Source organism: Leucoraja erinacea, chromosome 1 (genome assembly GCF_028641065.1).
Source record: "Leucoraja erinacea ecotype New England chromosome 1, Leri_hhj_1, whole genome shotgun sequence".
NCBI lineage: Eukaryota > Metazoa > Chordata > Chondrichthyes > Rajiformes > Rajidae > Leucoraja > Leucoraja erinaceus.
The window spans coordinates 29,885,233-29,907,735 of record NC_073377.1 but is presented as its reverse complement, the minus strand read 5'-3'; the positions used below and the strand labels follow the sequence as shown (position 1 = coordinate 29,907,735).

At 45.2% G+C, this 22,503-nt stretch overlaps 1 protein-coding gene across 4 annotated transcripts in view; it reads right to left on the bottom strand.

Moving 5' to 3' along the window:
* The window catches only part of fam219aa (family with sequence similarity 219 member Aa), a 68,411-nt gene that overhangs the window by 14,478 nt on the left and 31,430 nt on the right, over positions 1-22,503 (bottom strand). For all 4 annotated transcript variants that reach the window (XM_055632282.1, XM_055632299.1, XM_055632291.1 and 1 more), the window contains exon 3: positions 11,073-11,175. In XM_055632282.1, coding sequence (XP_055488257.1) covers positions 11,073-11,175 — 103 coding nt within the window. The remainder of the gene's footprint in view (positions 1-11,072; positions 11,176-22,503) is intronic.

Below are 22,503 nucleotides of genomic sequence, written 5' to 3'. Positions count from 1 at the left end.
ATTTTAATTAAATTTTGGCACCATCTTTGTAAGTGCAAACATATTTTCTTTGTTACTATGATCAAAACTGTTAGTGATACTTAAGCTGTGATTGAATTACTTTGTAGAAATCCTGGCATTGAACCCCTGCTCTCATATTCTGTGATGGGCTACAAAGGAAAAGCATTCAGAATGCTTTTTATGATTCTTATTCTCCTGCCCTTCTCCTTTAAGAATCTGTGGATGTTATTCCAAGTTTCTTTTGTTCCTTCACACTCTTGACTGCACACTTATTTGGCTTATCACACCTCCCCAAAGGTATGGTCTTCAAGTAATTATAAAAGGTCTGAGGAATTTTCATTGATTTTACTAGTCTGCATGTCTTCACACCTCCATTGCCTTCCGAGTTTCCTTTTTAATTTAAATCGTATACTTTTAAAGGCTTTCTGCTGCATTATAATCTTAGTATCACAAATAAACTTCCCCTTTTCATCTTGTCATCCAAGGTGCTCGAGATTTGGATATCCCTTTTCTTTGTGGGACTGTCCTTAATAGCGCTTTATAGCTATTAACATGCTACTTTTTCTGAACTATTTTAGCCTGGTAAAATTGTCCTTACCCCAATTCAGAACCATTACTCCTAATTTATCGTTCTCTGCAACTATTTTTCTGTAACTGGTTGCATTATGGCCTGGTTTGGTAACTCGAATGCCCGGGAATGAAGGAGTTTACAAAAGATGTGGTGGACACCGCTCGGTCCATGATAGGTATTGACCCCCCCACCATTGAAGGGGAGTGTATCAAAGATGTTGCCTCAAAATGGCAGCCAGCAAAGACCATACCATCCTGGTCACATTCTCATTTCTCTCCTACCATCAGTAATGTATAGGAGTCTGAAAACTGTGATCACTGGTTTCAAGAATAGCTTCATCCCAACAACCATCAGGCTCTTGAACACTACATAACACTAACCAATGAACTCTGGACAGTCATGCATTGCCTTTGTTTTCTTTTAAACACGAGTATTGGGGTTATAAATTTATTTAATTTTTGATTTGTTGTATATTTATTGTGTTGCAGATCTGTTATGCTGCTGCAAATAAGAAGTTAATCGTTCCTTGTTCGTACAAAGAACAAATTCAGATTCAGATCAGATTCAGATTCAATTTTAATTGTCATTGTCAGTGTACAGTACAGAGACAACGAAATGCGAAATACTCGTCTCTTAACTATATTGTAAAACTAATCAAATAATAAACACTATCACAAAATTGTTCTCCAATGACAGCTTCATTTTCTAAAATGTGTGTAAATACTTTTCACCCATGTTATTCCATGAAGTATAAATGGGCCCAATCATTACTGCATTAATTGTATTATGTGAAAGTTACTGGTTGAGGCATAAAACAAGATTTCACTGTTACTTTGGTTTTGGTGAAAATGACAGGGAAAGCAAAGGACAATGTATTGCCATACCATACAGTGATACAGAGAGTGGTAGCTGTGTGGAATGAGCTTCCAGTGAAGGTGGTGGAGGCAGGTTTGTTTTTATCATTTAAAAATAAATTGGATAGTTATCTGGATGGGAAGGGAATGGAGGGGTATGGTCTGAGCGCAGGTATATGGGACTAGGGGAGATTATGTGTTCGGCACGGACTAGAAGGGTCGAGATGGCCTGTTTCCGTGCTGTAATTGTTATATGGTTATATGGACAAAGGTCACAATTTTATTATCCTTGTACAATTGTGCAGTACAAATATTTAGAAATGAAAGGAACTAATGTAATTTGTGATTTTTCATGAACAATCACTCAGGGAGAATCTTAATCTTTGGTATTGCAATCATAATGCCGCACAACAATAACTTAATTCCCACAAACACCAATGTCTGTTGATGTACTAACGTGTGATAATATTTAGCCTAGACGGTGTGACCAAGCTTCAAGCTTTAACCAATTTATGCAATGTTCTTCAGTAAAGATTAGGTGTGATGAAAATTAAAGTTAGAGATTACTGTTTAACAACTGAAGGGGAAGGGGCGGTACAAATACAATTTTGAGTTTGCACTTGGTATGAACAACTGAAGACTAAAAAGTGATTGAGAAATCTGATACAAAACTGAAAAATGTGACATGTAGTTACGATTTGATAAAGGGCCTCGAGGTTAATTCAGATTCAGATTCAACTCAACTTTAATTGTCAGTGTACAGTACAGAGACAACGAAATGCAGTTAGCATCTCCCTGGAGAGCGACATAGAATATGATTTCAATAAATAAATCTATTTACATGCATACAGTCATAGTGTTTTTCCTGTAGGAGGAGTGTGGGGGGGGGTGATTGGCAGTCACCGAGGTACAGTGTTGAGTAGTGTGACAGCCGCAGGGAAGAAGCTGTTCCTCGACCTGCTGGTCCGGCAACGGAGAGACCTGTAGCGCCTCCCGGATGGTAGGAGGGTAAACAGTCCATGGTTGGGGTGAGAGCAGTCCTTGGCGATGCTGAGCGCCCTTCGCAGACAACGCTTGCTTTGGACAGACTCAATGGAGGGGAGCGAGGAACCGGTGATGCGTTGGGCAATTTTCACCACCCTCTGCAGTGCTTTCCGGTCGGAGACAGAGCAGTTGCCATACCATACAGTGATACAGTTGGTAAGGATGCTCTCGATGGTGCAGCGGTAGAAGTTCACCAGAATCTGAGGAGACAGATGGACCTTCTTCAGTCTCCTCAGGAAGAAGAGACGCTGGTGAGCCTTCTTGACCAGAGTTGAGGTATTGTGGGTCCAAGAGAGGTCATCGGAGATGTTGACCCCCAGGAACCTGAAGCTGGAAACACGTTCCACCTCCGTCCCGTTGATGTGGATGGGGGTGTGCGTGCCGCCCCTAGACTTCCTGAAGTCTACAATGAGCTCCTTGGTCTTCTTGGAGTTAAGGGCCAGGTTGTTGTCAGCGCACCATGCTGCTAGGAGCTGGACCTCCTCCCTATAGGCTGACTCATCGTTGTTGCTGATGAGGCCAATCACCGTTGTATCATCTGCATACTTGATGATGGTGTTAGTACCATGTACAAGTGTGCAGTCGTAGGTGAAGAGGGAGTAGAAGAGGGGGCTCAGCACAGAGCCCTGTGGAACGCCGGTGTTCAGGGTGAGGGTTGAAGAGGTGTGCTTGTCTAACCTAACAGACTGGGGTCTGTTGGTTAGAAAGTCCAGTATCCAGTTGCAGAGGGAGGGGTCGATGCCCAGGTTACCGAGTTTGGTGATCAGTTTAGAGGGTATAATGGTGTTGAATGCTGAGCTGTAATCGATGAACAGCATTCTTACATAAGTATCTCCGTTGTCGAGGTGGGAGAGGGCGGAGTGAAGTGCCGTTGAGATGGCATCCTCCATATTCCTGTTCTTGCGGTAGGCAAACTGATAGGGGTCCATTGAGCCCATTAGAAAGTAGTGACCATAACATGGTCAGGTTTAATTGGAGAGGGAGAAGTGTAGATTGGAGGTGTCAGTGTTAAAGTTGAATAAAGGGGACTATGGGGCCATAAGGGAGGAGCTGGCCAAAGTTGACTGGAAAGATACACTTGCAGGGATGACAGTGGACCAAAAATGGCAGGTATTTCTAGGAATAATACAGAAGGTGCAGGATCAGTTCATTCCTAGGAGGAAGAAAGATTCCAAGGGGCGACCGTGGCTGACAAGGGACGTCAGGGACAGTATAAAAATAAAAGAGAAGTGCAACGTAGCAAAGATGAGCGAGAGGATTAGGTAATGTTTAAAGAGCAACAGAAGATAACTAAAAAGACAATACGGGGAGAAAAGATGAGGTACAAAGGTAAGCTAGCCAAGAATATAAAGCAGGATAGTAAAAGCTTCTTTAGGTATGTGAAGAGAAAAAAAAATTAGTTAAGACCAAAGTTGGACCGTTGAAGACTGAAAAAAGTGAATTTATTATGGGGAACAAGGAAATGGCAGATGAGTTGAACAGGAACATTGGATCCATCTTCACAAAGGAGGATACAAACAATCTTCCTGATATAGTAGTGGCCAGAGGTTCTGGTGTGGAACTGAAGGAAATCCACATTAGGCAGGAAATGGTGTTGGGTAGACTGATGGGAATGAAGGCTGATAAATCCCCAGGGCCTGATAGTCTGCATCCCAGGGTACTTAAGGAAGTGGCTCTAGAAATTGTGGATGCATTGGTGATAATTTTCCAATGTTCTATAGACTCAGGATCAGTTCCTGTGGATTGGAGGGTAGCTAATGTTTAAAGAAAAGTGGGAGAGAGAAAACAGGGAATTATAGACCAGTTAGCCTGACATCGGTGGTGGGGAAGATGCTGGCGTCAATTATAAAAGATGAAATAGCCGCATATTTGGATAGCAGTAACGGGATCGGTCCGAGTCAGCATGGATTTATGAAGGGGAAATCATGCTTGACTAATCTTCTGGAATTTTTCAAAGATGGACAATGGACAAGGGAGAGCCAGTGGATGTAGTGTACCTGCACTTTCAGAAAGTATTTGATAAGGTCCCACGTAGGAGATTAGTGGGTAAAATTAGGGTACATGGTATTGGGGGTGGAGTGCTGACATGGATAGAAAATTGGTTGGCAGACAGGAAACAGAGAGTGGGGATTAATGGGTCACTTTCAGAATGACAGGCAGTGACTAGTGGGGTATCGCAAGGCTCGGTGCTGGGACCGCAGCTATTTACAATATACATCAATGATTTGGATGAAGGGATTCAAAGTAAATTTGCAGATGACACAAAGCTAGGCGGCAGTGTGAACTGTGAGGAGGATACTATGATAATTCACGGTGACTTGAACAAGTTGGGGGAGTGGGAGGATGCATGGCAGATGACGTTTAATGTGGAGAAATGTGAGGTTATCCACTTTGGTAGCGAAACAGGAAGGCAGATTACTATCTAAATGGTGTCAAGTTGGGAAAAGGGGAAGTATCTGGGGGTCCTTGTTCATCAGTCTGTGAAAGTAAGCATGCAGGTACAGCAGGCAGTGAAGAAAGCAAATGGCATGTTGGCCTTTATAACAAGAGGAGTCCCGAGTATAACAGGGTGCAAAGAGGTCCGTTCTAGGCAGGTGTTGTAGCCCGAGGGAGCCCTCGGGGCGGCCCGGTCGGGGTGAGAGAAACGACCCCAGTCGGGGCGGCCCTGGAACGCCCAATTGTGTGCCCAGTAGGTTCGGGTCGGGGCGGGGGCCCCCTAAGTACTTGAGGAAGGACGGTGTTTCTTGCTATTGCGGGGCAGTGCAGGAGCGTAGGTTTACCACCCGGGCCGCGGGTTAATTCCATCGCCGGGGGGGGGGGGGGGGGGGGGGGGGGGGGGGGGGGGGGGGGGGGGATGGCAGGACTGACTTTTGCCTATATGTTCACTGTGGTGGAGAATTTAAGCATTGTATTATATGTATGACTGGCTTGGACTAAGTTGAAGACAATAAAAGGATGAGAGTTGGGCAAAGAGGTCCTTCTGCAGTTGTTCTAGTGAAACATATAAGTATTGTTAAGGGGACATTCTTGGACACGCAGGTTTGGCAGGAAACATGTTCCCGATATAGAAGGATGAGGGGAATCCATGGAACCAGGGGCCAGAAAACATGTTCCCGATATTGGGGGAATCCAGAACCAGGGGCCACAGTTTAAGAATAAAGGGTAAGCCATTTAGAACGGAGACGAGGAAACACTTTTTCTTACAGAGAGTTCTGAGTCTGTGGAATTCTCCAACTCAGAGGGCGGTGGAGGCAGGTTCTCTGGATGCTTTCAAGAGAGAGCTGGATAGGGCTCTTAAAGATAGCGGAGTCAGGGGATATGGGTAAAAGGCAGCAACGGGGTACTGATTGGGGATGATCAGCCATGATCACATTGAATGGCGGTGCTGGCTTGAAAGGCCGAATGGCCTACTCCTGCACCTATTGTCTATCGTCTATTGTTTTGGAAACATTAAGTATATGCATGTATAGGCTTATGGGGAAGGGGAAGACAATGGGGTTCCGGCTGGGTGGGACCGCTGTGAGAGACCGTGGGAGAACAAAGGGGGACCTGGTGTGGGGGAGGGTGTTTGGGGGGGCCCTCTAGTTTAGAATCCTCTGACCAGGGAATAAAGGGCCTGTCCCACGAGCATGCAACTCCATGCGGCAAGCGCGACCTAAAGGGCCTGTCGCACGAGCATGCGACTCCATGCGGCAAGCGCAAACTAACGTGGTTGCTTGAGCCCTACGGCCTTGCGGGGCCGGTCCCACTTCGATCGCCGGAGCCGTATGGAGTTGTGCGGAGCTGGTCCCGATATCGCGCGGGGCTCCGAAAAACTGACCGTGTTCAAAAATTCCTTGCTTGCCCGCAGCCGCCTCGACGCTGAACGTCAAGCGCGAACTTCCTGCGGACTTCGCTCGAACTTCATGTCACCCACTCGACCTCAGCGCGGCCCCTGCTTCTGGTTTGGTTGCGCTTTGCCGCATGCAGTCAGCCGCATGGAGTCGCATGCTCGTGGGACAGGCCCTTAAGTCTGTGTTTGTTTGTTCATTTGTTCCGGTGAAGGTGCTGTGCACACGGCAGCCAGACAACAGTCGCTTGTCTTTTTCTTTTTGGTTTCACTTTTAATTTCAAGTTTTTGTGTACCTTGTGTGTTATGGCTGTGGGCAAACCAATTTCCCCACAGATGAATAATGTTATCACATATGTTTGAGTTTGTTTTATGGATTTATATTTCTACATTTATTGTAACTACTGAATGATTTTGCTAGACAAACAAAATAAAACATTTTTGTTTTCACTTTGAGAAATGAGTTGTGGTGAATTTGCAGAAACAGCTGTGGAAAGTAGGGAAAGCCTCAAATAAACGTATTCCTTCTGAACCAAACTCAAATATTCTCAGAGGGTGGAATATTCTCTGGAATAGTATCTGCTAGAGGGTTCAGAAGGGTAGACCATGGCAGATCAAGTCAAGTCAAGTCAAGTTTATTCGTCACATACACATACGAGATGTGCAGTGAAATGAAAGTGGCAATGCTCGTGGACTTTGTGCAAAAAGACAAACAAACAACCAAACAAACTATAAACACAATCATAAACACACACATATTCTTTTACATATTAAATATTGGAAGGAAAAACGTTCAGTAAAGTTAGTCCCTGGTGAGATGGGAGTTTACATTCAGAATGGCCTCTGGGAAGAAACTCCTTCTCAACCTCTTCGTTCTCGCTGCATGGCAACGGAGGCGTTTGCCTGACCGTAGCAGCTGGAACAGTCCGTTGCAGGGGTGGAAGGGGTCTCCCATGATTTTATTTGCTCTGGAGTTGCACCTCCTGTTGTATAGTTCCTGCAGGGGGGCGAGTGAAGTTCCCATAGTGCGTTCGGCCGACCGCACTACTCTCTGCAGAGCCTTCTTGTCCTGGGCAGAGCAATTCCCAAACCAGATGGTAATATTTCCGGACAAGATGCTTTCCACAGCCGCTGAGTAGAAGCACTCGAGGATCCTCGGAGACACTCTGAATTTCCTCAATTGCCTGAGGTGGTAAAGGCGCTGCCTTGACTTACTCACGAGTGCTGCGGCGTGTGATGCCCATGTCATATCCTCAGAGATGTGGACTCCCAGATATTTAAAACAGCTCACCCTATCCACAGTAACCCCATTTATCCTCAATGGAGTGTACGTCCTCGGATGATGTGCCCTCCTAAAGTCCACGATCAGCTCCTTCATTTTTTTGATGTTCAAGAGGAGGCTGTTATCCTGGCACCAGAGTGCTAGATCAGCCACCTCCTCCCGGTAGGCCTTCTCATCGTTGTCTGAGATCAGGCCCACCACCACAGTGTCATCAGCAAACTTAATTATTGAGTTGGAGCTGAACCTAGCCACACAGTCATGTGTGTACAGGGAGTACAATAGGGGGCTGAGGACGCAACCCTGGGGTGATCCTGTGCTCAGGGTGAGGGACTTTGATGGATTCCCTCCCATCATGACTACCTGGGGCCTGGTGGTGAGAAAGTCCAGGGCCCAGGCACACAGGGGGGTGTTGCGCCCTAATTCCAGTAGCTTCCCGGCCAGTCTGGTGGGGACTATCGTGTTGAAGGCTGAACTGAAGTCTATGAACAGCATCCTCACGTAGCCCCCCTTCTGGCTGTCAAGATGAGAGAGAGCGGTGTGCAAAACCTGGGAGACCGCATCATCCGTGGATCTGTTCGGACGGTATGCGAACTGCAATGGGCCCATGTTGCGAGGGATAGTTCAACAGATGAAAGTTTGGAAAATTGAGGCCCATGGTACAGAAGAGGATGCTCTTCCAACCCAGAATCCTTCTTTATAAACTGCAAACTCTTCTACTCTCAGAGGGAATTTTACTATTTTGTCCTCGCTGGAGTTTACCCCCTGGACTCCATGGTCAATGTTTTGGGGGACTTTAACAAAACTAACCTTAGTCGAGACCTTCCAAAGTACAGACTTCCTGTAACCTGGCCCACCAGAGGGGAGGGAGCACTTGACCACTGTTACACTTCAATCAAGAACGTATATCGCTCTGTTCCCCAGGCGGATCTAGGTCTCTCTGATCAATGTTTAGTTCGCTTTATTCAGAAGGTTTCTACAGACAGAAACTAAAATCTGCTAAGCCTGTGGTCAGAACAACGGAACGGTGGACAAGCGAGGGCATTGAAAACCTACAGTCCTGCTTTGACTGCACTGAGTGGAATGTGTTCAGAGAAGCAACCACAAGCCTCGATGTGTATATAGACACTGTATCATCACATGTCAGCTTTTTGTGAGGACAATTGCATTCCAACTAGGACCTGGACCTGATTAAACAACAACAAGCCTCCGCCAGTCGAAAGAGGAGGCCTACAGGAGCAGGGATGCAGACCTGTACAGGTAGGCAAAGTGCAAGCTGAGAAGAAGAATCAGAGCTGCCAAGGAAAGGTACTCTGAGAAGTTGAGGAGCAAGTTCTCAGCTAGTGACTCTTCTTCAATTTGGAAGGGCTTGCAAGAAATCACCAGCTACAAGAGGAAAGCCCCCCACTCTTTGGACAATCGTCAGCTGATCAACGACCTGAACGAGTTCTATTGTAGGTTCGATAATCAGAAATTTGGAAGGACTTGCCCATCCCAACCAAATCATTCACAGCTCCAGTCACAAAGAGGAACACTCCCCCCACTACCTCCACACCTTTAAAGCAATTCAGTCAGACTGATCCCACGACCTCCAATCACCACTTAACACCAAGTTTATGTAGCTTGACTGAAAAGACTGGACTCGTCCACTACGTCACCCCCCCTCCCCAACATCACCAACATTTCTCCATCACCTATTCAAATTGAGGAGGTGGAGAAGCTGTTCAGAAGTCAGAAATCTCCAGAACTGGACAATGTTTCCCCCTCCACTCTCAAGCTCTGAGCCGAACAACTGGCACCGGTCGACACAAACATTTTCAACCAATCCCTGCAAACCTGTACTGTCCCTGCCTGCTTCAAAGCCTCCACTATTGTCCCTGTACCCAAAAAGGCAAGGATTACTGGTCTTAATGACTACAGGCCTGTTGCACTGACCTCTATAGTCAAGAAGACCCTTGAAAGCCTTGTGCTGACCAAGCTGAAAAATATCACGAGCTGGACCCTCTGCAGTTTGCATATCGGCCCAATAGATCTGTGGATGAATCAGTCAACCTGGGCCTGCACTTCATCCTCCAGCACCTAGACCGCCAGGGGACCTATGCGAGGATTTTGTTTGTTGATTTTAGCTCTGCATTCAACACCATTGTGCCAGCTACTACACTCCAAACTCTCCAAGTTGACCGTGCCTGAACCCATCTGTCAGCGGATCACCAGCTTCCTGACAGACAGGAAGCAGCATGTGAGGCTGGGAAAGCACACCTCAGAACCGCAGACCTTCAGCATAGGAGCACCACAGGGCTGTGTGCTCTCCCCTCTCCCCTGTTCTCTCTACACCAATGACTGTACCTCCACTGACTCTTCTGTCAAGCTTCTCAAGTTTGCGGACGACACAACCCCGATTGGATTGATCCAGGATGTGGAGGAATACAGACATGAAGTGACACAGCTGGCATCCTGGTGCCATCGAAACAACCTGGAGCTCAATGCTCTTAAGACAGTGGAATTGATTGTGAACTTTAGGAGAGCTGCCCCTCCCCTCACCCCACTCACCATCAACAACATCAAAGTCACATCTGTGGAGTCTTTTAAGTTCCTGGGAACCATCATGTTCAAGGACCTTAAATGGGGGCCACCATTGACTCCAGTCAAAAAGGCACAAATGAGGATGTACTTTCTGTGGCAGTTGATGAAACACAATCTGCCACAGGCAATGATGGTCCAATTCTATATGTCCATCGTAGAGTCTGGCCTCACCTTCTCCATCATGGTCTGGTTTAGCTCAGCCACCAAGCATGACACCCTGAGGCTGCAGCAAATTGTTCTGATCAGCTGATAAGGTTGTTGGCTGCAACCTTCCCTCCACTGACGAACTGTACACTGCAAGGGCCAGGAAGGGAGCGGGTAAGATCATCTCTGACCCCTCTCACCCTGGCCATAAACTCTTTGAGTCACTTTCCTCTGGAAGGTGACTGACTCAGGGCAAAGCTGCACAGCCAGACATAAAAATAGCTTTTTTTCCACGAGCAGTAGCTCTATTCAATAACCAAAACTCTGTAGCCTCCTTTTGCTCTGGTATTTAATTTAATTTACATGTTTAATCGATAATGTTTTATTATTAATGTTTAATGTTTTATGTGTCATTCTTATTTGTCATTGTATGTCATGTTGTCACTTGCGAGCGGAGCACCAAGGTAAATTCCTAGTATGTGAACATACTTGGCCAATAAAATTAATTAATTCATACATAAACTTGTTCATTCATTAATTTCAACCTGGGCCATGAGCACACTGAATGGCAGGGTAGGTTTGAGACAGAGTCCTGATCCTTATTTATTACGCTCTCTTGCTCCGTACATTACCAAAATCTGCTCAAAAAGCCTTACTTGCACATGAAAATATCATATCTCAACTTATTACAATACTTTAAAAACACGGACGATTCTACATTGAAATATTCCTAAAGTTCTCAACATTACATTAACATATCATACACACCTTGTCCGTGCCATTACATTATTCTTTTTTGGTTGCTGGTTGACAGGACTTCCGACATTGCCATTCTTTAATGACCCCTTCCTGGCCAGCTCTCTTTGTTTCTCTATAAATGGACAAAGCAAACACATTTTTTTGAAAGGCACCACCAATAATACACATTCCTGAATTGGTGAATCCTGAATTGGTTTTCCAGAATTCCTGATGGTTGTGTAGTAAAAGTCCAATAATCCATTGGCCAACTGCTTGAAAGTCCCAAAGGTTCAGCAACCGACTCACACAAACCCATATTCCCAAGCTCCCTTGAAATCTACCAAGTTTTCTGGAAAATTAATCATACTAATATGTGCCATCTGAAGAAAATGAATTTTATATAGGCATATAGCAGCATTGATTGGAATAAAAGCCAAAAGTCAGGTAAATATGCCAGTCCGCACCATCCGAGACCTAAGTGTACCTTATTAACAGCATTATTCTAATACCAAGTGAATTAAGAGAAAGCATGACTTTCTACAATGTGCTCTGACCCCATGGGGAAGTGACTGGAAGAAGCTTTACCCTTTCAAAATATAAATAGTTCTGCCAATCACTTACATTTAAACATACACACACACACACACACGGTTGTTTTTGGATAGAAATGCTCTCGCCTTCCTTTTCCCACTTCTCCTTCGTCCTTTTATCGCTCCTAGTGGCACCCCACCACTCCTACCCCCTCCCTTCCTCTCACAAAGTATCAGTCTATCTGCAGGAAGTACATCCTCTGTTATGCCTTTTTGACTGTGGAGTCAATGGTGCCCCCCCCCATTATATTGCTGCCACAACTGCCCCCTCCAGCCTCTATAGTCCTCCTCATAATCTCACTTATTTACCAGCCCCAACAAGCATCCTTTACATGTCCTTGCTTTCTCCCTCCTCCCCCTTCCCAGCTCTACCACATAGCCAACTGTCTCCGCCTCTTCCTTTCATCCCCCCCGCCATCAGTCTGAAGAAGGGTCTCGACCCGAAACGTCGCCTGCTCCTTTTCTCCATAGATGCTGCCTCACCCGCTGAGTTTCTCCAGCATTTTATGTCTACATGATACGTTATCATATTCCAGTCAGGGTATAAAGTGATGATAGCAATAGTCCTGATTGGTCAGTTGGGTGCAAGCCAATGGACAAAAGGCAGGCAGGCAAGTGGCAAAAGAATGACATGAGTTAAAAAAAAAAGATTTTAGGTTATTATTGGAGATGAATTTTATTGTGGATGAATTCAACCGTAGCATTGCTGGTTATATAGTGAAAGGAAAACAAATCATAACCCTATAGAAAGAGGACCGGGGAGTGGACTAAAGTCCTTTGCTTATCCGTTGAGCTGGTATAAGCTCAATGAACTGAATGGCCTCCATCTGTAGCTTAACCAAGCGATAATGGGAGAAATCAGGAACAGGGTACTGATTTTGGATGATCAGCCTTGATCATATTGAATGGCGGTGCTGGCTTGAAGGGCCGAATGACCTATTCCTGCATCTATTTTCTATGTTTCTAACTCAGAGTCATGCAGGTCCTTCTGCCCAACTTGCCTATGCCGAACAACATGCCCCACCTCCCCTCGTCCCACCTGCCTGCACTTGGCCCAGAACCCTCTAAACCGATCCTATCCATGCAACTGTCCAAATGTCTCATAAATGTTATGATAGTCCCTGCCTCAACAATCTCCTCAGGCAACTCGTTCCATATACCCACAACTCTGTAAAAAAAGGACCCCTCTGGTCATGTTAAATTCCCCCCACTCCTCACCTTAAACCCATGTTCCATAATTCTTGATCCCCCTTTTCAGGGAAAAAATTCTGTGCATTTACCTATTAACTACTGTGAAACTGAATCATGGTTAATTCAAATATTTGAACTGAGCAAACATATAATAGCTCTGGGTGGGGGGGGGGGGGGGGGGGGGGGGGGGGGGGGGGGGGGGGGGAAGAACCAATGCTCGACATAAAAACAAAATGGGAAGCAGAATTAAAAATTCAAATAACAGAAGGAGAATGGTATCAAATGTGTGAAACAGTGTACATCCACAAGCTCACTAGTATAGAGAATTTTGCTGGAAGAATCTAACTCGGTTTTTTATAACACCCAAAATAAAAAGCAGACAACTTGCTGCCAACAACACTGTTGGAGGCTGAGTGGGAGTACGGAGGCAGACCACTCGCATATTTTCTGGAACTGTGTAATGATAAGGCCATATTGGGAAAATGTTAATGCAGTTTTTAAAAATATCTTGGGTTATAAAATCCCAAATCAATCAATCAATCAATCAGTTTTATTCGTCACATTGCACATAAAGTGCAAGTGAAATGAATTTGTCAGCAGCGGTACAATGATAAAGAACACACAAACACAATAAAAATTTAACACAAACATCCACCACAGCATTCATCACTATGGTGGAAGGCACAGAAATTGGCCAGTCCTCCTCCATTTTCCCCCGTGGTCGGGACCTCAACCCTCCGCAGCCGTCGCTGTGGGCGTCCAGATGATAAAGGACAAGGTAAAAGTCAAGGTAAGTCCAGGATCGGCTCTTCCCCACCAGAGACCGTCGAAGATTTAAAATTCGCGCCTCAGCCAGAATCACCACAGACTGCAGGCCGGCGGTCGAAGCTCCCCTCCAGGGGTGATGGTAAGTTCACGCCGGACCCGCAGTAGAAGTTGGCCACAGGCCGGCATTCGGAGCTTCTTCTTCCCCCCGGGTCCGCCACGAGGGATCCCGGGGCTGCAGACGCCGCGTTAGCTGGAGCTCTGCAGACTGCGGCTTCAGGCTGCCGCAGGCCAGCGAAATGGAGCGCTCCCTCTGGCGAGCCCCAGCGAGGGCTCGCCCACTCCACGCCGAGTCCGCACTGCGCCCGCCGCTGAAGCCCTGGGCGCGTCTCTGGGAAAGGCCGTGCCGATCCCTGCTGTTAGGCCACGGGAGAGGCGACCGATGCGGTTTCCCCCTTACCCCCCCACACAAAACACACCGAGAAACATCAAAAACATACTGTAAAACATACTAAAAAAACAAAAAAAGTAGAAAAAAACTGAAACGCTGCTGACAGGGGGCCGGCTTGCAGCGCCCCCCACCGACCTAGATACCTGCCCTGTGATGTATCAGGGGCACATTAAAGATATAGTAAAGATAGAAGATACATATTTGATTAAAGTTTTGTTTGCAGCAAGTAAGAAGGCCATTACCAGGCAGTGGCAATGAAAAAAGTTCAAAACAGGAACAGTGGTTAGAAATTGTGCGAGACATCTTTAATATGGAGAAACTGACATATTCCTTGAGAGTCAAGGATAATTCATTTGATTAGATCTGGGAAAAATGGACCGTTTATTTGAGATACGACACCAACATGTTGGGTACAAGAGCAGAGAGGCAGGGCGGTGTAAAATGAGGGTAGAAGCAATAGGTAGCAAGGTGAAAAGTAAAAGTGGCAGGCAGACAAAACCAGAACAAAAATCAAAAAAGGCCACTTTTCAACATAATTGTATAAGGGGTAAGAGCGTTGTAAAAACAAGCCTGAAGGCTTTGTGTCTCAATGCAAGGAGTATTCGTAATAAGGTGGATGAGTTGAACGTGCAGATAGCCATTAATGATTATGATATAGTTGGGATCACGTAGACATGGATCCAGGGTGACCAAGGCTGGGAGCTGAACATCCAGGGATATTCAATATTCAGGAGGGATAGAGAGAGAGGAAAAGGTGGTGGGGTAGCGTTGCTGGTTAGAGAGGAGATTAACGCAATGGAAAGGAAGGACATTAGTTTGGAGGATGTGGAATCGGTATGGGTAGAGCTGCGAAACACTAAGGGGCAGAAAATGCTGGTGGGTGTTGTGTACAGGCCACCTAACAGTAGTAGTGAAGTTGGAGATGGTATCAAACAGGAAATTAGAAATGCGTGCAACAAAAGCAAAACAGTTATAATGGGTGACTTCAATCTACATATAGATTGGGTGAATCAAATTGGCAGGGGTGCTGAGGAAGAGGATTTCTTGGAATGTATGCGGGATAGTTATCTAAATAAACATGTAGAGGAACCAACGAGAGAGCAAGCTATTTTAGACTGGGTATTGAGTAATGAGGAAGGGTTAGTTAGCAGTCTTGTTGTACGTGCCCCCTTGGGCAAGAGTGACCATAATATGGTTGAGTTCTTCATTAGGATGGAGAGTGACATTGTTAATTCAGAAACAATGGTTCTGAACTTAAAGAAAGGTAACTTTGAGGGTATGAGACGTGAAATGGCCAAGATTGACTAGCAATTAATTCTAAAAAGGTTGACGGTGGATATGCAATGGAAGACATTTAAAGACTGCATGGATGAACTACAAAAATTGTTCATCCCAGTTTGGCAAAAGAATAAATCAGGGAAGGTAGTGCATCCGTGGATAACAAGGGAAATCAGGGATAGTATCAAAGTGAAGGATGATGCGAACAAATTAGCCAGAAAAAGCAGCATACCAGAGGACTGGGATAAATTCAGAGACCACCAGAGGAGGACAAAGGGCTTAATTAGGAAAGGAAGAATAGATTATGAAAGAAAACTGGCAGTCATAAAACCTGACTGCAAAACTTTTTATAGATATGTGAAAAGAAAGAGATTAGTTAAAACAAATGTAGGTCCCTTGCAGTCAGAAACAGGTGAGTTGATCATGGGGAACAAGGATATGGCGGACCAATTGAATAACTACTTTGGTTTACTTTGATTAAATAATCTGCCGGTAATAGCAGGGGACCGCAGGTCAAAGGAGTTGGAGGAATTGAGTGAAATCCAGGTTAGTCGGGAAGTGATGTTGGATAAATTGAATGCATTAAAGGCCGATAAATCCCCAGGGCCAGATAGGCTGCATCCCAGAGTACTTAAGGAAGTAGCTCCAGAAATAGTGGATGCATTAGTAATAATCTTTCAAAACTCTTTAGATTCTGGAGTAGTTCCTGAGAATTGGCGGGTAGCAAACATAACCCCACTTTTTAAGAAGGGAGGGAGAGAGAAAACGGGGAATTACAGACCAGTTAGTCTAACAGTGGGAAAACTGCTAGAGTCAGTTATTAAAGATGGAATAGCAGCACATTTGGAAAGTGGTGAAATCATTGGACAAAGTCAGCATGGATTTACGAAAGGTAAATCATGTCTGACGAATCTTATAGAATTTTTCGAGGATGTAACTAGTAGCGTGGATAGGGGAGAACCAGTGGATGTGGTGTATCTAGACTTCCAGAAGGCTTTCGACAAGGTCCCACATAAGAGATTAGTATACAAACTTAAAGAACACGGCATTGGGGGTTCAGTTTTGATGTGGATAGAGAACTGGCTGGCAAACAGGAAGCAAAGAGTAGGAGTAAACGGGTCCTTTTCACAATGGCAGGCAGTGACTAGTGGGGTACCGCAAGGCTCACTGCTGGGACCCCAGCTATTTACAATATATATCAATGATCTGGATGAGAGAATTGAAGGCAATATCTCCAAGTTTGCAGATGACACTAAGCTGGGGGGCAGTGTTAGCTGTGAGGAGGATGCTAGGAGACTGCAAGGTGACTTGGATAGGCTGGGTGAGTGGGCAAATGTTTGGCAGATACAGTATAATGTGGATAAATGTGAGGTTATCCATTTTGGTGGCAAAAACAGGAAAGCAGACTATTATCTAAATGGTGGCCGATTAGGAAAAGGGGAGATGCAGCGAAACCTGGGTGTCATGGTACACCAGTCATTGAAGGTAGGCATGCAGGTGCAGCAGGCAGTGAAGAAAGCGAATGGTGTGTTGGCTTTCATAGCAAAAGGATTTGAGTATAGGAGCAGGGAGGTTCTACTGCAGTTGCACAGGGTCTTGGCGAGACCACACCTGGAGTATTGCGTACAGTTTTGGTCTCCAAATCTGAGGAAGGACATTATTGCCATTGAGGGAGTGCAGAGACGGTTCACCAGACTGATTCCTGGGATGTCAGGACTGTCTTATGAAGAAAGACTGGATAGACTTGGTTTATACTCTCTAGAATTCAGGAGATTGAGAGGGGAACTTATAGAAACTTACAAAATTCTTAAGGGGTTGGGCAGGCTAGATGCAGGAAGATTGTTCCCGGTGTTGGGGAAGTCTAGGACAAGGGGTCACAGCTTAAGGATAAGGGGGAAATCCTTTAAAACCGAGATGAGAAAATCTTTTTTCACACAGAGAGTGGTGAATCTTTGGAACTCTCAGCCACAGAGGGTAGTTGAGGCCAGTTCATTGGCTATATTTAAGAGGGAGTTAGATGTGGCCCTTGTGGCTAAGTGGATCAGAGGGTATGGAGAGAAGGCAGGTATGGGATACTGAGTTGGATGATCAGCCATGGCGGTGCAGGCTCGAAGGGCCGAATGGCCTACACCTGCACCTGATTTCTACGTTTCTAACTAGATAAATGCCGAGCTAGATATGGGAAAATTGTGTTATAGAACTAGATGGTATGTTTCTGTGAATATTGAAATATCTCCAGTTAACGAATCAATGTAACTTTTTTTTTTAATCTGGTAAGTGAACCACACAGTCTTACTCAATTTTTAAAATTTATTTACATTTTTTTCCCTCCTATCTATTGATTTTTTAATTTTGATTGTTGTTTTTCTTATTTTGTTTTATTTATGGTGATGGTGTCACACTGTTTTGTATATATATTTAAAAAAAGATTAATAAATAAAATAAATATAATTCCTATTATATCTTTCGTGCCTTTTTAACTGGACAGGCTTACATGTACTGCCGGCAAGGTCCCCCAGTCATTAAAGAAAAAGCAAATGAAGGATTAAGGGGATTAAATCAGAATGGGCAACAATACATCTGACAAAACAAGTAAAAATACAATAGTTTTATCCTGTTCTTGTCAATGCAGGCACAGTATTGTGAATGTTTATTGGAGTCGGTAACTGGTGAGACATTGGAACGGTAGTCACCTTTCACTTAAGGGCATCTTTAATTGGATTTCAAAATTAATTGAAGGGAGTGGAAGTATTAGACAATGAGCTTCATGTTTTTTTTTTGTATTACCAACAATGGTTTCTTCCAAGACCTTTTTTGTAGATGTAAAGTTACCCCAAGGCTCAAACAGATACAAAAAAAATTGAAGTTAGTGTCTGGGTTATTCTTCTGATTACAAATCCAGTAAAAATAAGTGTTAAATTGTGAAAGTTTAAGAAGGAACTGCAGATGCTGGAAAATCGAAGGTAAACAAAAATGCTGGAGAAACTCAGCGGGTGAGGCAGCACCCATGGAACAACGGAAATAGGCAATGTTTCGGGTTGAAACCCTTCTTCAGATGTGAAAGTAATTGAATTGTGAAAGTAATTTGAAGCTGATAAAGACCCTGTTCTGTGTGTGGATCTTTGCATCCTGAATTGTTTAAAAAGGGTGGACATTATTTTTTTTCTCTAGACTCTTAAAAAGGAGTTTGTTAGATGGACAAGCACATATAATCACATTACTGTGGATCTGGAATAATTTATATACCATTTGGAGCAAAGAGGAAGGATTTAATACACAAAAGGGATATGGATAAACCAAACAGATTCTGACAATGCAATCGAATCATGGTCAACTTTACTCATTAGTTTATAATTCAGACTTATTCAGACTCAAATAAATTGTATAAATGCCATGGGAGGATTTGAACTCGAGCTTTAAATTTTTTTTTTAACTTAGGTCCCTGAATTACTTATCCAGAATCATTCCACTACAAGATTGCACCCATATGACTGATCTTGCAAACTGAAGAAGGGTTTCGACCCTGAAACGTTGCCTATTTCCTTCGCTCCATAGATGCTGCCTCACCCGCTGAGTTTCTCCAGCATTTTTGTCTACCTTGCAAACTCCACTAATAGTTGTGAACTACCCCTTCACAAAAGTGGCAACATTCATTTGATTACTGGTTATTTAGGTGCAATATCATAAAAGACATCTGGTTCTTGCTGCAATTCGTAAGCTTGGATTACTTTACCACTTCACCCATAATTTGTTTTTCTACACTTGGTAGGGCAGTACAATGGTGCAGCATTACAGCCGTAGCAACTCATATAAATACTGATCTCTGGTGCAGTCCGTGTGGAGATTTGCACATTCTCCACATAGATTTTCCCGCAATGCGCTGGTTTCCATTTGCATCCTGATGGCTTACAAGTTGGGTAGTTAGTTGGCTATTATAAATAGCCCCTCATGTGCCAGTGAGTGACAGAATCTGGGTGGAGTTGATGGGAATGTGGTGAAAACAAAATGGAATCAGCACAGAATTGTGTTTATGGGTTTCCAGGACTCCAGAGAAACAGCACAAACTTTTATTTCCCTGCACTCAAGTGGGAAATTCTGCCCATCAAGCTTGCACCTGTTCCCAGTAAGTCCATTGATTTCAACGGGTCCCAAGTATTATGTAATTTCCCTGATTTAAAAAAAATCATTTAAATATATTGTTTCCCACCATAAGGGACCTGCCGCTATACCTCCTCCCTCGATTTTGTCTAGGGACCCCAACGGTCCTTTCAAGTTAGGCAGAGGTTTGTTTGCACATCCTCCAACCTCATCTACTGTATCCATTGTTCAAGATGTGGACTCTTATACAGGTGCACAACCTTTTATCCGGTGTTCCAGAAACCGAAAAGCTCCGAAAACCGGCCATTTTTTCCAGATGTCGTCTGCGCACCAAAGCTCGCGTTTGGCGCCAAACTTGACCCAAAACGACCCACGGTCAACCCAGGTCTGTACTACTGTAGCGGCTGCCTCCTCCCTGGAGACCGGGAGACGCTTAAACATCTGTAAATCATTGCTTAAATGTTAGTCAGTTAGTTTGGAGGGCTTTTATGTGAAGGGGGGTGAAGGGGTAAACTTTAATTCTTAGTCACCCTACCTGGTCGGAGAGGCGGGGAGCGGTCAATAGCTTCTCCGGGTCACCGTGCAAACAGCTCCGCAGCGCTGTGGCCGTTATCATGCGGGCGGCGCCAGTTGTAGCTCCGACCATTGCAACTCTATCTCCCCACATGCAGGCGCTGCAAATCCAGCGTGGCCCGTGGCCGGAAAAGGGTCAGCTCCGCGAATGTCGGGAGTCCGGCGGCGTCGCAGCGCTGGCCTACCAGCTGGGGAGCGGGCAATGCCTTACCGGGTCGCCGTGCGGCAAGCTCCGCATCGCTGTGGCCGCCGACACACAACAGTCGTTCGAGCGTCGCTGATTTGGAGCCGCGCAGCCAGGGGTAGAGTTGCCGGGGTAGTAGAAACAAACCGGCGCCGCCCGCGGTTAATACACAGCCCCCAACTCCGCTGGCTCCAAATCCAGCGACGTCCGCATCATCTTTGTGTGTCGGCGGCCACAGCGTTTCCGGAGCTTGCCGCACGGCGACCCCGGTAAGGCATTGCCCGCTCCCCGCTGGTATCCAGCGCTGTGATGCTGCCGACTCCCGACATTCCCGGAGCTGGGAGGGCCAGGATTGACGGAATCAATTTGGAGCAGCCTCGCAGGTGGGGTAGAGTTGCCGGGGTCTAGCTCCAAGCGGGTTGCCGCCCGGCTTGGCCGGACGGAGAAGCCCAGCTCCGCGAGGCAGCAGTCGGTGCACCTGGTAGGGGACTAAGAATTAAGTTTCCCCCTTCACTGTATTTTCCAAGTACCACCACCAAAATCCCTCCAACTAACTGACTAAGGTTTATGCAATAGTATCTTCGTATGGGGAGGAGGCAGCAGCTCCAGACTTTTCAAGCCGCCCGCGCTACCTACCTAATCTACGCTAAAAATCTTCCATTCTGAAATCCGAAAATGTCCGAAATCCGACAAGTGTCTGGTCCCAAGGCTTTCGGATAAAAGGTTGTGCACCTGTACATCGTTTCATAGAACACCTTCGCTCAGCCCACGTGAACCAACCTGATCTCCCAGTTGCTGGACACTTTAATTCTCCTTCCCATTCCTACACCTTTCTGTCCTCGGTCTCCTCCACTGTCAGGCTAAACACAAACTGAAGGAACAGCATCTCATATTTAGCTTGGGCAGATTACATCCCAGTGGTATGAATATTGATTTCTCCCACTTCAGGTAGCCCCGCATTCACTCTCTCTCTCTCTATCCCTCCTCCACCTGTCACTAGCTTCTCATTTTCACCCTACAAACAGCTAACAATGGCCTGTTTCCTTTATCATCGTTACATTTTTGTATATCTTTCATTCATTGCTCTTTATCTCTCCACATCACCCTCTATCAATCATCTCCCTTATCCCTAACCAGTCTGAAAAAGGGTCTCGACCCAAAACGTTACCCATTCCTTCTCTCCAGAGATGCTGCCTGTCCCGCTGAGTTACTCCAGCTTTTTGTGTCTATCTTCGGTTTAAACCAGCATCTGCAGTTCCTTCTTACACATGAGAGTGATGTTCGTTATTGCTGATTGTCCGCTATAACCGAGTAAGGAATCATGTATTATTAGTAGAAACAAACAATTGTAATTTCTGGTTAATACACAGGGCACAAAGAGCTGGAGTAACTCAGCAGGTCAGACATCATCTTTGGAGAACATGGATAGATAACGTTTCGGGTTGTGACCCTTCTGCAGACTCTCGGACCAGAACTGGGCCTGGAATCCAGGTGAGTTGACGACCCCAGACTGCTGGCAAAGAGGGCCAGGATCGACGGAATCAATGGTCGCAGCTTGCGGGTGGCTGGAATACAAGGGTCTACAACAGCGGTTGCCGACACGGCTTGGAAGCGGCCGGAGAAGCTGTGCGGTAGTGGCAGCAGTAGGTGCAGCCTGGAAGAGGTCAGTTTTAATGAGGGTTTACTGTATTTTCCAAGTACCTTCACCAGAAGATCTGCAACAAATCAAGGTGGCTGTCCACTACTATCTTCGTATGGGCATTTAGGATAGACAATCATTGCTGGCCTTACCAGTGGTCCACATCCCAGAAAATGAATAATAATTCAAAAAAAGAGGTATGTGAAGGATGATCAAACTCCAATCAACCCGGCTTGGCTCTATGTTGTCTTTCCACATATCCATGCTCTGCTCATTGGGCTTCAGATTCCTTTCCTCTGTCAATACCACATGCAAAACAAAACTGTACTTACTGTTTAAATTTAGGAATAAGTGTAAGCAAGTTATTTAATTATGGTTCACTCAATTGCTAGGGCTAGGAATTTGGGAAGTGCATGAAACCCAAATACATTTTAATTTTACTTTTTATTACTTTTACTTTTTATTTTAAAGATCAGAAAGACAGTAGTTTCCATGAGATTATTCAAAAATATTGTACATCTATTGAGATATAAGGAAACTCGCCCACTGCTGAAAGTCTTAAGTAGAAAATAATGGCAGGTATTTCCTGAGAGAGAACAGATTTAATGATTCTCTGCTGATGAAATGTGTACAACCTCGTTCGCTCGTGTTTCGGACGATGTAGCGCGCTGTTGGTTTCTGTCGTCGTCCAA